Source organism: Alligator mississippiensis, chromosome 5 (genome assembly GCF_030867095.1).
Source record: "Alligator mississippiensis isolate rAllMis1 chromosome 5, rAllMis1, whole genome shotgun sequence".
NCBI classification, from domain to species: domain Eukaryota; kingdom Metazoa; phylum Chordata; order Crocodylia; family Alligatoridae; genus Alligator; species Alligator mississippiensis.
In genome coordinates, this window is record NC_081828.1 from 213,696,354 (window position 1) to 213,711,348 (window position 14,995).

Genomic DNA, 14,995 nt, shown 5'->3' on the forward strand with positions numbered 1-14,995 from the left:
TCAGCCATTTTGAAACTGGTTGATGTGTATTGAACTTATGTTCTGTTACAGGTTTAAACCAGTTTCTGATCAGTTAAACCAGTTCATGTGTAATGTCTGTCCCTAGCCCAGGTGCTCAAAGGGAAATTCCACCTATCCAGAATGAGGATATCCCACATGGACTGGCAAGATGCACATGAAGGCTAGACGCTTTTGACTCAGACTTCAGCCACCAGACCGCTGGAGGAGGGCTGCCCTGCCAACAAGCCAAGGCTCCCATGTCCTGTGATTTTACCAACTGGAGGTGTCTTTATTAAAACCAAGTGGGAAGGGGACAGGACATAGATGGGCAATTGGTAAGTTTAAGGCAGTGGCATTTCCAACGGTGAGGACCCAAACTCTAGCTGGCAATGCTGGAGTCCATCCCCCACCTGGATTTCCAGCCTTCATACCTTTTGATCTCTGTTTGGAAGGCATAGGTTTGGTGGGTTGGAAAAGGCTCTTCAGGTGCCATTATTCCAGCCTCTTCTTCGGAGAACCTCTGCTTTGCAGACTGGAAGGCTAGAAGGAAAAAGGGACACGGGTGTATAACAACACTGACCAAATCTTCATTTAGTTCATTCCTGGGTGTCTATAAATGGAGATGGAAGCAGCAGCTGCAGTATTTCAGACTTCTGCAGACAAGGTTGCTTGATGTTTAAACACCAAAGTCATCAACGTTGCACTTTAATGCAAACAAGTCCCTTCAGGTTTAGCGTTTCCTGTGGTGCAGCCACTGCAAACATACTGTCACGTTATGTTAGAGGATGTTGGGCAAAGGGAGTGGCACAGTCTCATTGCAGCAGCCGAATAATGATTTTATAGTATATCTAGCCTAGGACTTTGGTTCTCACCAGGTCACAGCCCTCAGTGAGGGTGGCAAGACATTGCCTATAGATTCAAAACTCACCCCTGTTCATGTTTCAAATGAATGGGCCCAGTTACTAACAACTGCTGGATGAGCGCCCCAATGGGGAGCAGCACGTGACCCATTAGGGCCTCTCCTTTGAAATACCATGTGAACTGGCAGAAGGGAAACTGGGACATGTCTCAGTGGTTGTGGGGTCCCAGTAAAAAAAAAAATGGATGTGAATTTCTGACCTAGGACAAGCAGACACAGGTACAATTGATACACAACTTTGCCATGGGCTGGGCTTGAGTTTGGTCTGGTAGGGTCACCTCAACGAGCAGAGAGAACTAACATGTCACATAGGCCATCATCATCCCACCCTGCCAATACATGACCCCTTACCCAGCTGTTCTTCTTCACCAATCTTTACTTTGGCAGATGGAGTACTGTACGGGCCCATTCCAGCTTTAGTGATGCAGGCCGTCCTGAAGGAGTAAACCAAGCCGCTCGGGAGATTATTGGCATAGTAGCAGCAGTCAGAGACACCAGTAGCAAGGGTCGTCCACTCCCCATCTTGGCCAAGAAAAGAAAATGTATGTCCGGGGTTATTCCAGGGGATCATCTCATTCTTTTCTCTGCTAGTCATGCTCCAGGAGCAGAGAAAAGTTGTGACATTTTTAAAAGGCGTCTCAAAATGTTGTTAACCTGGGAATGTCACTTCATGGTGACTTTTAATGCATTACAGTGATCGCACACTCTTACTTCTGACAGCAGGACCTTCACATTGGAGCAATCCAAGGACCGGTGGTTTTGGTTGGCAGGGCTAGCTATGAATGGTTTTGGTTTCTTTAAAATGCTTTCCCTCCTACCCTCTTTGCCTTCCCTTTACTGCTGATGTGCAAACACAAATCTATAGTGGAAATCAAAATCCCCGATTTAATAATAATCTTTCACTTGACTTTACACTGAAAGCAAATGAAACTGCAAACATTGTTTGATTTAAATCGAGACCCATACAGCAGCTTGAACCTGGGCTCAAGTTCACCCCAGGTTTTTGGATCTTTTGGGGGAACTCAGAAGACGTTTGTAGTGGAATCCAGATCTGAATGAATCGGTGGCATTGTACATGTTTCACTGGGACTCTCCATTTTCTACAATTGTTGAACCTAGTGAGAGGAACAGCTATGGGATGAAATGCAAGAAGCAATATATGGGAAACACAACGTTGCCCAAAACAAAGAGGCTTGCAAGTCTGCTACGGAGCTGGAACTGTGTGGGCAGAAAGCTTTGCTGAGGCTTGTTGGAGGCGTGGGTGGAGGTGGGGGTGGGTGGATGGAAAAGCACGTGACAGAAAAAGCAAATGCCTGACACAGGAGTGCATGACCTTAAAAGAGAGCTTTTGAGGTGAGAAGCAGTGGCTGAAAGAGCTGTGAGCAAAGGGAAACTGTTTCTTGGTATTATTTCTCCTGTATTCGGGAAAGCAAGATGTTGTACCTTCCTTTAGCTGAACAGAATTGCAGCAAGGACATCTAATGCCACCTCTGCTTTCTTCTCTTAACTGGTACTACCCTCCACTTCGGGTAACAGTGTCAACAGAAGTCATGCAAGTCACTGTGAAGTCATGCAATATGGTTCTGGGAAATCAGCAGGGAAATGACAAGGCTCTTTGGGTAAATCTGATATCTTTTATTAAGCCAACTCAAATAGTTGGAAAAATTATTCTTAGCAAGCTTAGAAGATTTTTTCCAACTATTTGAGTTGGTCTAATAAGATATCAGATTTACCCAAAAAAATCTTGTCTGCCCATGTCCTTTGACCAACACAGCTACAACCTATACCCCTGTAATCAGGGAAAATTAGGCGCCACAGATCCAGGGTCAGGAAACAGGAGAAAAGGATTGATTCAGGCATAATCCACATTAAGGATAGGATGTCCTAGAGTGCTCATGGCTCTTCAGACTGGGCTGCACAGTCTGTTCAGCTAAAAGAAGTCCCATGTGGGTTGTGGCTTATACAGGCTATGGCAATATAAATGCCAATTAATATTATTCCAATTAGGAATGGGATAAGAGAGGCCAGGCTCAAAGGGTTTGACACAAGGCTGATGAAAGTCACTGCAGATATTATCACTGACCTCAATAGGCCTAAGAGAGAGAAGCAGGCAACCCAACCAGAATACCCCTAGAAGCATAATGGTCTTTGAATGCAGGAGACTAATTGCACAGGACTTGCAAACCCGGACAACTTTCTCATGGGAAAGGGAGTACATCCTTACCTTCACTTTTGCACTGTATGCCATAAGTAACCGGGATGGTAGATTCCACCGGTTTCCAGACCACCTGCACCCCATCTTCGTACACCTCCACAATATCAGGAGGTGGAGGGCTCCCAGGAACCTCTGTCAGGAAGATGCACAAAATTCAAAGTATCAAGGCTAAAGGTCTGAAGACATTAGACTGAAATGAAAGATCCACACCTATTAGATGAGTAATACAAGGTGTGTTTGGTCCCAGATATCCTTCTGTTTCAAACAGGTGATCCCCATCGGGGGAAAAAAATCATTTTGCCTTGTTTCACACCCTGTACAGACCTGAAAATGCAACTTAAACTCAATCCTGGCTAGATGGTTTTACCCCCCCGTCAGACTGATCACCATATTTGGGGTCAGGAAGGGATTTGATCCCATGGTCAGATTGGTTTGGACTGTGGAGGGTTTTGCCTTCCTCTGTAGCAGGAGCGTGGCCCTCTGCCTGGGATGTGTTGGGTGTATATTAACAATTTTTTACACAAGCAGGATGTTGGCTGCCGTGGTTCCCCTGCTTTACCTGTGGCAGGTTAGGGTGTTATGTCTTGTAATGTGTCAGGGTTGATGGTAAGAGGGTAGATTATGCATTTATTTAGGATAGGTTTGCTAGGGATGATCCTGCCTCAGGCAGGAGGTTGGACTAGATGATCTATGGAGGTCCCTTCCAGCCCTGCTTCTCTAGGATTTCCATGGGCTTGCTTTCCATTTAAGAGAGCAATGGTAATAAGGGACTGGGGAGAAAGACCAGAGTGCAACCTGCAGAAGGGAGCATGGCAACAAAACCTGTGGATAAGGAGCACCCATAGGAGAGAGAGAAAAATCCCCCTGAAAATATAAACCCAGTAGTTCCAATACATCACTGATGTAAGTCCATCAACTTCAATGGGCACGCACTATGGAAACTTTGGCTAAGTCTGGATAATGAATGCACACTCATGCTGCTGGAAGACAAATGTTCTCTTCTTTGGGCAGCAATGTGTTTTGGGCTATTTCCTAAGATGAAAGCACTTGCAAATTTAAAAAAATGGGCATAAATCGGAGAGGCTTAATAAGCAAGCAGTTAGGAGGCATTTTGGGAGCAGTTAGGAGGTATTTCAGTTTAGGAGGCATTTTGCCCCAGCTCCAGGGACACGTGTCTCATTCTTGCTCTGGACTGATTGTATAAGGCATGCCTGCTCCAGCCTCAGTGTGCTCAATTTGCACTACTGAAATCATGGTGTCTGTGCTACAGTCCAAGCCTTAACTTGCACTCTAAAGTACTTGTCGTGTAGAGGGGGTTCAGGGAAAGCACAAGCTCAGATGGACATGCCATCTCTTCCACCTTCCAGCCCAGAGGTTTCTGGTGGGAGAGAAGTCCAACTTCCATGGGACTTCCTCATGGGAAAGGTCAGTAGGAAGCACATCCTTCCCTTCTCCTTTGCACGGTGCAGGTAACTGGGATGGCAGCTTCCACCGGTTTCCAGACCACTGGTGCTTCATCTCCATACACCACCACAATATCGGGAGGCAGAGGCCTACCAGGCCTTCTCATCCTTCTCTCCCTCTCTCTCACATCTCTCCCACCAGAAAACCTGTTTTCTGTGCAAGTGTTTAGGTAAATCTACGGGCATCTCTATACCAGGTCTAGTAACCGCTCCCTCAAAAACAACACATCTCTATGTGGGCTGCCTCCCAACCCAGAAGCAGTAAGCCGTGCCTGAGGTGCTGCGGGCAGGCTAATCAGCATGCAGGTGAGATAACTGGCGTGACTGTAATTAGAAAACCTGAAGTGCCGTAGACGTGACCATATTACTACTTCGATTTAGGAGGCAACCTGCTTGGCATAATTAAGGGTGTCTCTGGGATGTTTAGCCGTGTGGACATGGTGTGCATTTGCTTATTATGGACATGCTTCTACTCTGAAGCACAAATGGTAAAAAGCCATTCATCTGCCTTCTTCACGTACCTGCTTTCCTTACCAAACAGGAGGTGGATGCTGTACCTAAGGAGCTGGTGGCCACGCACGTATAAACACCAAAATCCTCTGGAGTTACCACCAACATGGTTAAAAGCTGGAAGTGTTTGAGTGTGCTTGAGATCAGTATCCTACTGCTGCTGTGAAGGAGGATCCCGTCTGAAAGCAGAAGGAATATGGAGGAAAAAAGCCTATTTTATTCTACTGAGATGTCTCAAAGATCTCTTTTTTGGGGGCAGAATAGTTAATCCCACCCTACCAAACTGTCCCCCGCAATTTACAGTCTCACAGTCATCTCAGTTGTGCTACAACTCCAACACCTACTACTCGTTAATCCCGGATACCCAAAAGAGAGTCGACGTCACCTCGGAACCACTCGACGTGCGGGGACGAGTGGGCAGACGTTCGGCAGGAGAGCGTCACGGACTGTCCTGGCACCGCTGTCTGGTCGGTCAGCTCTTCCACGAAAGAGGGTGCTGAAAGGGAATGGGACAGCAGCATTTCAAACACGCTGAATAAAGCACGTGTAAAAATTGCATGTGATACCCCAGAAAACACTTTTGATCAGAAGAGCTACCTACACCAAGGAGATCCAATGAAGTGAAAAAAAGAAAGATGACTGAATCTTGAATTCTTCTCTGAAAAGTAGGCCGGCCTCGCCAATAGGACTGAGGAACACCCTACCCCACTACCCTACCCTACCCTACCCCAACACTTCAGAATAACTTATCAGCCTGGCGGTTATGGCATGCTCTTGAGAGATGTGGGTTTGACCCTCCTTAGGTAGAGGAGAAATTACACTCCAGGGCTGTCACAATCTGGGTAAGTGTCTTACCCACCAGGCTATTAAGGGTGTATGTAGACAAAACAGGGGCCCTCAATTAAAATGGTGGGTTTTTAAAAACAGCGCTTCAATTTAGGGCCCTTTAAACCCCTGTGTTGTGCATGCACCTGTGCACTTACATGCCTCTCCAGCGGGGAGGGGAGGGTGAGCTCCCGGCGGGCAGAGCAGTCCCCAGGCTGGGGGGGCTGGTGCCCCCCACCCACAGGCACCCAGCTCAGGCGGTCCCGGGGGGCACCGCAGCTGCAGAGGGAAGCACCCCGCACAGCTCAGGCAGGCAGGCAAGTTCCAGGGAAAAAAAAAAAGATCTTGGCCAAAGCCTGCCTTCCCGGGCTGCTGCCAGGCTGCCTGCAGGGGCTTCCTGCAGAGCCCCTGAGCTGCACGGAGCCCGGTGCTTCACTCCACAGCTGTAGGGCAGCAAACTAAAACTCCTCGGAGGAGTTTTAGTTTGCTGCGCCCCAAGTCATTTAAGGCACATTATGCCACCGAATTTGTTACAGCGGCTGGAATTAATGCGCAATACCCACTGATGCATGCAAACACCAACACCATAAAAGTGGTGCAAAAGCATTTAGCCCACTTTGAAGTGTCATGTGCACATGCCCCTTGTTTCGTCTACACACGGTAAGACACCAACTTCTTTCCCCACTGTGTTTTCAGGGAAAGGAATGATTACCAATCCATTTCTTGAAGGGAAGGGTACAGGCGCCTATATTCCTAGAAAGGAGTTTGGCACCTCCCATATAGCACTACCAAGGGGTCTAAACCCTAATGACGGCAGGATTTCAGACAAATCAGGATTATTTTTGTTTTTAAACCGACGATGGTGCAATGTGAAAAGCAGGCTCGCTTCTGGCAGAACAGACCAGCATCCAGACTCATGTTACTGCCATTATATTCCCCTGTGACATTCCCTGGTAAAACAAACTGCAGACTCATGCAACCAAAGTACCTTTCTCCTTTGTTTTGAGGCTTGATAATCGGAAAGACGGGAGTCCTGATTTCTTTTTCAAATGTCCTGCAGCTTCATGCAGCGGTTCACTCTCTGATGCATCAGCTTCTTGCTCCTCGATGCCTTTTACCAAGAAACGAATAGAAACCAGTCTACCCAGTCCATGTCACTCTTACTGCAGCATATCATTAAAGCCTCTATGCTGTTGTTCATATAAGATCAGCACAGCAGTAAAAATGCTAGGGGTCTCCAGTTAATGAACTTTCAGTGAATACATAAATTTACGGCAAGTTTAATAAAAAAAGCCTTAGCCATAATGACATTAAACCATGTCAGGCTAGAAGAGCAGTGGCAGAAAGATAAAACATGCAGAATCCTCTAAAGTGAGGCTAGCTTGAGATGACAGATTCCCTCTGTTGTCCAGATCCTAAGCACGTGTCCACAGTTATCCATCTGGTGCAATCCCACCGAGTTCAAGTGAGTCACTTCGGATACACATTAGTGTCACTCCTAAGTTCAGATCAAGCCCCGCACCTCACTTTTAGGCAAGAGAGGATGCCAGATATTTTTTCTGAAATAAAGGCTTTGGCCTCAGAGCACGGGAAGAACCTCACCAAGTCAATAGAGACCTGATGCTTTTCCTATTAATAATACTGAGTGATTTGTTGTTGTTCACTGTCTAACTCAGGGAAGTATCTCAAAGTTTTGTTTTCCCCCCCTGAGCCACGAGTGCAAATATTCGGAGTAAAGGAGCTGACGGCAACAGAAGACTTCACCAAATCTCTTCTGGCAACACAAATCAGCAGGACGCACAGCCCAACAAGCTCCAGGAATGTGCTGGGGACATTTTATTTCAGAAAACGGGGAGGTTGCCAGGGATGGGAGCAATGACTTGTCCAACAGGGAGAACTGGCTTGGAAACAATTTGGATGGCAGGGATCACAACATGAAAGAGGTCATGCATCTGAGGAAGGAAAGACTAAGAGCAGCAGGATAAAGACAACAGACTTCAAAGAAGCAGACTTCAGCAAGTTCAGGGACCTGGTAGGTAGGGTTGGTTGGGCAGAAATTGGGGTCAGTCGACAGCTATTGAGAGAAGCTATATTCGAGACACGGTAGCAAACTATCCCAGTGTGCAGGGAAGGTAGGAAGCACAGCAAGAGAGCAATATCACTTCAGGGGGAGCACTGCCATCACCTGAAGATCAAGAAAGAATTGTATAAATGGTGATAACATAACTAGAGATGACTATAAAGGCAAAAAAGCACAAGCAATCGGAAGGTGCAAAATGGTTTAGGACTAGCACAGACCTTGGAAAGGTTTTACTAAATACATAAGAAGCAAGAGGAGCACAAAAAGTAAATCGTCTCTTAATGTAGAAGAACATCATGATACAGAGAAAGTTACTGCATTTTTTTTTGCCTCAGTCTTCTTAAAAAAGGTTAAATGAGTTGAGATAATAAATGGATTGTACCCCTGGGAGAGGAGCACAGGTGGAATAAGGCGGGGAAAAGGACTAAAGACTATTTAGATGAGTTAGATGTACTCAAGTCGGCAGGGCCTGATGAGATTCACCACAGCCTTTTTAAGGAGCTTGCCAAAGCGATCTTCGACTTATTGGTGGGGACCTTCAAAAAGTCACGGTGGATGTGGGAGCTACCTGAAGGCCGGAAAAGGGCAAACATGGTGCCTGGTCTAAAAAAAGGGAAGAAGATGACCTTACTGAAATATAGACCAATCGGCATGACTTTAAGAAATAATGCACATAGAAACATTGTTTCCAAACAATCTAATTCCCTTCTCTGACCAAGTGACTGGCCTAATAAATAGGGGAAAACAGTAGAAGTGATTTATGTCAACTTTAATAAGACGTTTGACCTGTCCCATATGACATTTTCACTAGCAAATGAGGGGACTATGGTAGATGCAAAACTCGTTGATAAAACATGCTCAAAGGATGGTTTTTCAATGATTTCCTAAAAATGAACAGGGTATTTCAACTACGGTGAAGCAAGGGTCTGTCCTGGATCTAGTTCTATTCAGTATTTTTATTCATGATTAATGAGAACAGAAGCTTGTACAATGAGATCGTGAGATATGTGAGATCGTGCTTATACAATCTGCAAGCATCAGGCTGGGAAGAGCATCAGACACTTTGCAGGGAAAGGATCAGAATTTTAAATGATCTCGATAAACAGAGAAATGGCCTAAAAATCAGCAAGATGACATTCGATAGCAACAAAGAAAATACGTCACTGAGAAAGGAGACTGGGGAATACCTAGCTAGGCAGCAGTATGGCAGAAGAGGATCCAGGGAGTGATAACAGACTACAAACTATGAGTTAACAGTGTGCTTCTGTTGTTAATAAAAAAAAAGACAAACCTCATTCTGGGAAGTTTTAAGAGGGGCCATGGCGTCACACTATAACCCATCTTAAGCAACCCCCTCTATGGAAGATAAAGACAAATGGTAGAAAGTCCTGAAGACAAGCAACAGCATATAGTAAGAGTGCAGGAAAGCAGGACCTAAGACAGGGGTGGGCAAAACGAGGCCCGTGGGCCGGATGCAGCCCACCAGGCCATTCTATCAGGCCCATGGGACCCCTAAAAATGTAGAAAATGAATATTTATCTACCCCTGGCTGCCTGTCATGCAGCCCTCGATGGCTTGCCAAAACTCAGTATGCAGCCCTCCACCCGAAATAATTGCTCGCCCCTAACCTAAGAGGAAATATTGAAGAAACTGGGTTTGTTTAGTCTAGAAAAGAGAAGATTGAAGGGTGCAAAGGTTGCTATAGGAAAGTGGGGACCAATTCTTCTCCGTGCGTACTAAGGGCAGGACAAGAAGGGCTCAGCTTCATTTGAAGAGAAGATCACTTAGGAAAAGCTGTTAATTATAAGGAGAGTTGAGCCCCGGAGCAGGAGTTGCAGGAAGGATTGAACCCTCTGTCATTACAGGTGTGTTTTACAGAAGTTTGCAAAACATCTGCCAGGGAGGGTTTAACTTGATCCTGCCTCTGGGCAAGGGCTGAACTGGATGAGCACTTATAGTCTCTCCCAGGAAATATCTGCATGCCCTAATTTAGCTCACAGGTGTAATGTATAAGCTGATGCAAATAAGAGAGCACAGGGAGCAAGGAAAAGCAAGGGTCAAAAGGACCCAGTTATATCAGCCCATTTAAACACAGAATGAGATTTTTACCTTCCTCTATTTCTTGCTCAGGGGCCGGTTTCCCCTTCAGGATTCTTGAAATATGGGCAACAGAAGCTTTTACTTTATTCCTCAGACTCTGCTCCACTGACTGCTCCACCGAGTGTGACCTGCCGTAGGGCTTGGACAGGCCTGGCTTGCTGTGCATGGAGCTCCTCTGTTTGCCACTTGAGCCCTTTAGGGAGACTGGCTGGGATTTGCCTGCCACGTGGCTCTCCAACCCTTTCCCTGCATCTTCGGAAATTTCCAAAAGGTTGTGTCTGGCATTCTGGGAATTGTCCTCTCGAACACACAACCTTTTATCTTTATGCAAGTACCCAGGAGGTAACTTGTCCCCTAGTCGCATTACTCTTTTACTGGGTAGCTTGGGCGTGGGTTTCCTGAAGCTCATGAATTCAAATGGAAAATATACAATGTCATACAGATCTGATAGGTTTAAATATGCTGGCTCAACCTCCGATATGTCGAATTTTGAAATCTCACCACCAAAATTAGACATGTCTTCTGAGAGGTCCTTGATTTTCACCAAGGAAACTTCAGAGTGTATACTCCTTTCCTTTATATGGGCGATATAAGCGGATATTTTTACAGAACCTGAACTATCAGACTGGGAATCGCTGTGTTGGCTGGAAGCAAGGCTCTCGACTGCTAAATCCTCCAGATCTTCACACTCATGAGGAACCATCTCTTCTTCAGTCCCTTCACCCAACACCACTGGCTTCGTCGATTCATCTTTCACCGCGGGTAATAATGTCATATCATCCGCAATATCATCCAGGTAAATGATGTCTTCTTTTTCATCTGGTGGCACGAAATGCATGGCACGTCCATCTACTGCTTGGCCGGCTGGCCCATGGTAAAACATTTCCTTTGGAGGGGGGACTAGCTTTATTGATCCCTCTTGACTAGAAACAGTCTCTGCCAAAACGCTCATCTCTTCGGACAGGCCAACCATCTTGTCCACCAAGTCTTCCAATACGGCAGACTCCACCTCGCTGTAAACCAAAGGCTTCAGATGCAAATATTTCTGGCTTTTATCCTCACCGCTGGAAGTGGGGACAGTCTCTCCCATAACTGGGCTTACGCTTTCCAGGATGGCTGATCCCATCTCCCCCAAAACCAGCGGCTCCTGTTGCTTCTGGCATTCACCTGCAGAGACTGACTCAGGGGCAGTTTCTGGTGCTGGGACAGCTGGGGGCTCCTGATCCAGGGCAACAGATGCTGCTCCACTGTGGTACTCTAAGTGCTCCTTGTGTTCATGCTCACACACTGAAGGCAAAGCAGTCTGTAGTGGTGGGACTGTCACTTGCTCACTTGCTGGGACAGTGGATGCTGGGCTACTATCAAAGGCCTTGCATTCGAGATGCTTCGGGCTTTCACGCTCACAAACTGAATGCAGGGCACCCTCCAGTGGCGTGAGTCCTAGAGCTGCTGGGCGTTCACCTCCCAGAAGAGCGGATGCTGCACCGGGGCGATCAGAAGAAGCCTCGAGAGCAAGGAGTTCCTGGATGTCGGTCTCAACGGCGGACAGGGGGGCAGTTTCCAGCGGCCTAACCCCTGGAACAGGGGGGCGTTTGCTTGCTGCAACAGTGGATGCCAGGGCACGGTGATCTACATGTTTCTGGATTTCATGCTCACCAGCCAAACACGAGGCAACTTCAGTTTGTGGCACTGCTGGACCAGCTGGGTGCTCGGCCACTGGGATCATGGGCGCCTGCCCCTCTGCTTGTGCACGCGCCAAATGTTCTGGACTTGCAGCCTCCCATGCAGACTGCAAGGCAGTTTCCAGTGGCAGGACTCGTGCAACAGCTGGATGTTCACCGGCAAGGACAGTGGATGCCTGGCTGGGGTAATTAGAAGCCTTGCGCTCAACATATTCCTGGCTTTCAGTCTTGCAAACTGAATGGGAGGTAATTCCTGGTGCTGGGGCTGCCAGGACAGCTGGGTGCTCGCTTGCTAGATGAGCGGATGCTGGGCTGTGGCGGCCAAAAGCCTCGGGCTCTAAATGTCCCTGGCTTTCTGGCTCACAAACTGAGCGTGGAGCAGTTTCTGGCTCTGGGACTGTTGCAAGAACAGGGCTTTTACAGTCCGCGGGAGTGGACGTTGCATCCTGGTGATCAGGAGGTTTCCCATGTAAGTGCTCCCGGCTTTCGTCCTTATGGACTGAGACTGGGGCAATAGCCTGATGAACTGGGCTTTCACCCTCCATCTGGGCATGCTCTTCAGCATGGTGAACATAAGGCTTTGGCTTCTCAAGTAAATGTTCCCCTCTTTCCCTCTCGTGGGCTGATGTAGGGGCCGCCTCTGATTGAGGAACAATCAAAATGGGGCCTTCACCCCCCACAACAGTGGACTCTAGACCACTGGGAATGGAAGGTTTTAACTGCACACTTGCAGGCTTATAGGCCAATGATGAGGTTACATCCGATTGCTGAGCTATTAAAATCAGGCTTTTGCCTTCCAGATCAGCAGAAGCCTCATGACTATAAGCAGAAGGTTGTGGCTTCGGGTGCTCCTCTGTTTCACTCTCGTGAGCTGAGACTAAATCTCTCTCTGATGGTTGAGCAGGTAGACTTGAACGTCGGACCTCTTCACGTGGTGCGGAAGGACCAGGCTCTTCTTCTAAATGATCCTTTCTAGCCTTGCTAGTGTCCTCCTCCCTGGAAAGCTCTTCTGCATGCACCTCGCTGCTGTCAGCAGAAGTGTCCTGCTCATGAGCCGGTCTTGGACCACCCTCCTGTGCAGCCTGATCTCCCTCTTCTTCCTTAATGCTGTCTTCCTTGGATAGCCTGAAGGCTCTCAATCTGTAATCGTCCAGGGAACGGCTTCTTCTGGAAACACTGAAGGTGGGGTGGGGTGGTTTCCTTGCAGTATCGAAGGAAGCTGATTTGGTCAGACCTTCTCTGTGCTTCCCATAGTCTTCATCGCCCGATAGCCTCTCTTCTTCTTCCAGTTCAAAGTGTTCTAGGAGGGGTTCACGAAGGCCGCTGAGAGGTACTTTTGAATACCCTGCTTTCCTGTAGGTCCGTCTTGCTCTCTCCAGATGCTTTCTGAGGTCGCTTCCCGGTGAGATAGACCCCTTGGCTGGTAGCTCAGACGCTTGGCTGTAGAACGTGCTTTTAATTATGCTCTGTCTCGGGACGCACAAAGTGGGTTTTCCTCCTCCATCACCACCTTTGTCAAGTTGCTCTTTTTCAGGTAGTGTTGCATCTGCCTTTTCTTTTTGTGAGGCTAAGTCAGCTCCCTCGATGACGGTTTCTGCCTTCGCCACTAAAGGCTTTTCTGCAACTTGTTCTTGAGACTGGTCTGTTTGTTCATTTTTGACTTCAGGACAAATCTCTTCTCCCTTCTGAGCTGAGGCATCTAGTATTACTTCTCTGCTTTCCGTAGGTGACTTATCATCCAGTTCATTCTTCATTAAGGCGTATTTCCGTCTCATGGGTTTTACTGGAGGCTCTAAGGCCTTGGCTTGTTTCTCTTGAGGTGGCTTCGTGGGAGGTTCTTTATAACTCGGTACATCAAACACAGACAAGTGCAATTCTGGGGTAGAGCCAAAGTGCCTTCTCTTGGCGAAGGATGAGTTCTCATTGTCTGACGAGGAACCGCTAGTACTGGTGGAGCTGCTCTCTTCTAAAAGGTGTCGGGAGATGCCAAGAGAGGTGTTTTCATGGGTCCTCTTTAGGATTTCTGGGATGGATCTCATTACCAGTACAGATTTATAGCACATGAGGGAGCGCTGAATAAGGAAAAAAAATGCATCACTACATGGGAACATAGTGATGAGCATGGTATAAATACACACACACACACACACACACATTTTATATCTGCTGGAAAGCAACACACAGCAGAATTGCATAGCATATGCTCGCTATGCATTTCAGTAGAGTTGATTTAGGTCTCATCAGTTCATTCTGGACCCGATTATCTTCAAATTTACAACAAATGAAACCATACTGAGTGCAGTGAAGGGTTTCCTAATTGACTCAGCTGCGAGGAGAATTCAGAAGTCACCGGCACTCTCAGATTCAAGCATCTTTACTAAATGTCCCAAATAGCGGTCCCCTCTTGCAATGCCAGAAGCTGTAGCATAGAAGGTGAGATGGGCCACCCGCTTGTTCTGAGCCTGGACACTTTCTGTGCTTATTAGTTTTATATGCTGCCCTATCCAGAAAAGGTTCAGGGCAGTTTAGAGTAAAACCCATAGGGTATGAAACAAAAGCAGGCTCCCCAAAGGACACTTCAACACCTTCAAAAACTGTCCCGCTCCACTCACTCCCACTTCTCTGCCTCTCATACAGAGGACCATCGTGCCACCTATTTCAATCTTGTGCCCAACCCTTCCTAAACCTCTGTTCATCTAATGTTGACTGGTTTCAGTCAAAAAAATATAGCTAGACAGAAAGAGTAAAACAGAGCAATGCCTGCTGACCTGCCACTTGCTTCGAGCCACAATGAATTTGAGCTGCTTTGTATCAATAAAGTGAGCGTCTTCAAATGGGAGATTATGCTGAAAAGAAAAAAAATATATATTCCTTACCAAATCCTAACATAGGAGGAGGAGTTGGTTAGAGATTTCCCACCCCAAGGGATAGGGCATTCTTCAATTCAAGGACGTGCTCAGCTGCAAGGGGCCAAATTCGACCCTAATTTTTACTCAGTCTCCCATCAAATTTCCCATTGATCTGATTCTTTCCCCCATGTGACTGTTTTCCTTTATGAGTGGTCCCAGTTGGCTGAAGACGAACTTTCATTTCTACAAAGCCCCAGCCAAAAGGACCTAGCCTCCTTTTAAGGCAGATATGTCAGGTCTATTCATGTTAATGAAAGGTCTTGGCAAGTTTTGAAAAGAAAAGATACCACGG

At 47.0% G+C, this 14,995-nt stretch overlaps 1 protein-coding gene across 1 annotated transcript in view; it reads right to left on the reverse strand.

The window, feature by feature from the left end:
* The window catches only part of OBSCN (obscurin, cytoskeletal calmodulin and titin-interacting RhoGEF), a 247,659-nt gene that overhangs the window by 7,484 nt on the left and 225,180 nt on the right, over nucleotides 1-14,995 (reverse strand). The window contains exons 105-112 of the mRNA XM_059729369.1: nucleotides 14,563-14,640; nucleotides 10,122-13,866; nucleotides 6,921-7,043; nucleotides 5,493-5,603; nucleotides 5,119-5,286; nucleotides 3,144-3,266; nucleotides 1,271-1,441; nucleotides 432-540 (exon numbers count right to left, since the gene is read on the reverse strand). Of these exons, the coding sequence (XP_059585352.1) occupies nucleotides 432-540; nucleotides 1,271-1,441; nucleotides 3,144-3,266; nucleotides 5,119-5,286; nucleotides 5,493-5,603; nucleotides 6,921-7,043; nucleotides 10,122-13,866; nucleotides 14,563-14,640 (4,628 nt within the window). The remainder of the gene's footprint in view (nucleotides 1-431; nucleotides 541-1,270; nucleotides 1,442-3,143; nucleotides 3,267-5,118; nucleotides 5,287-5,492; nucleotides 5,604-6,920; nucleotides 7,044-10,121; nucleotides 13,867-14,562; nucleotides 14,641-14,995) is intronic.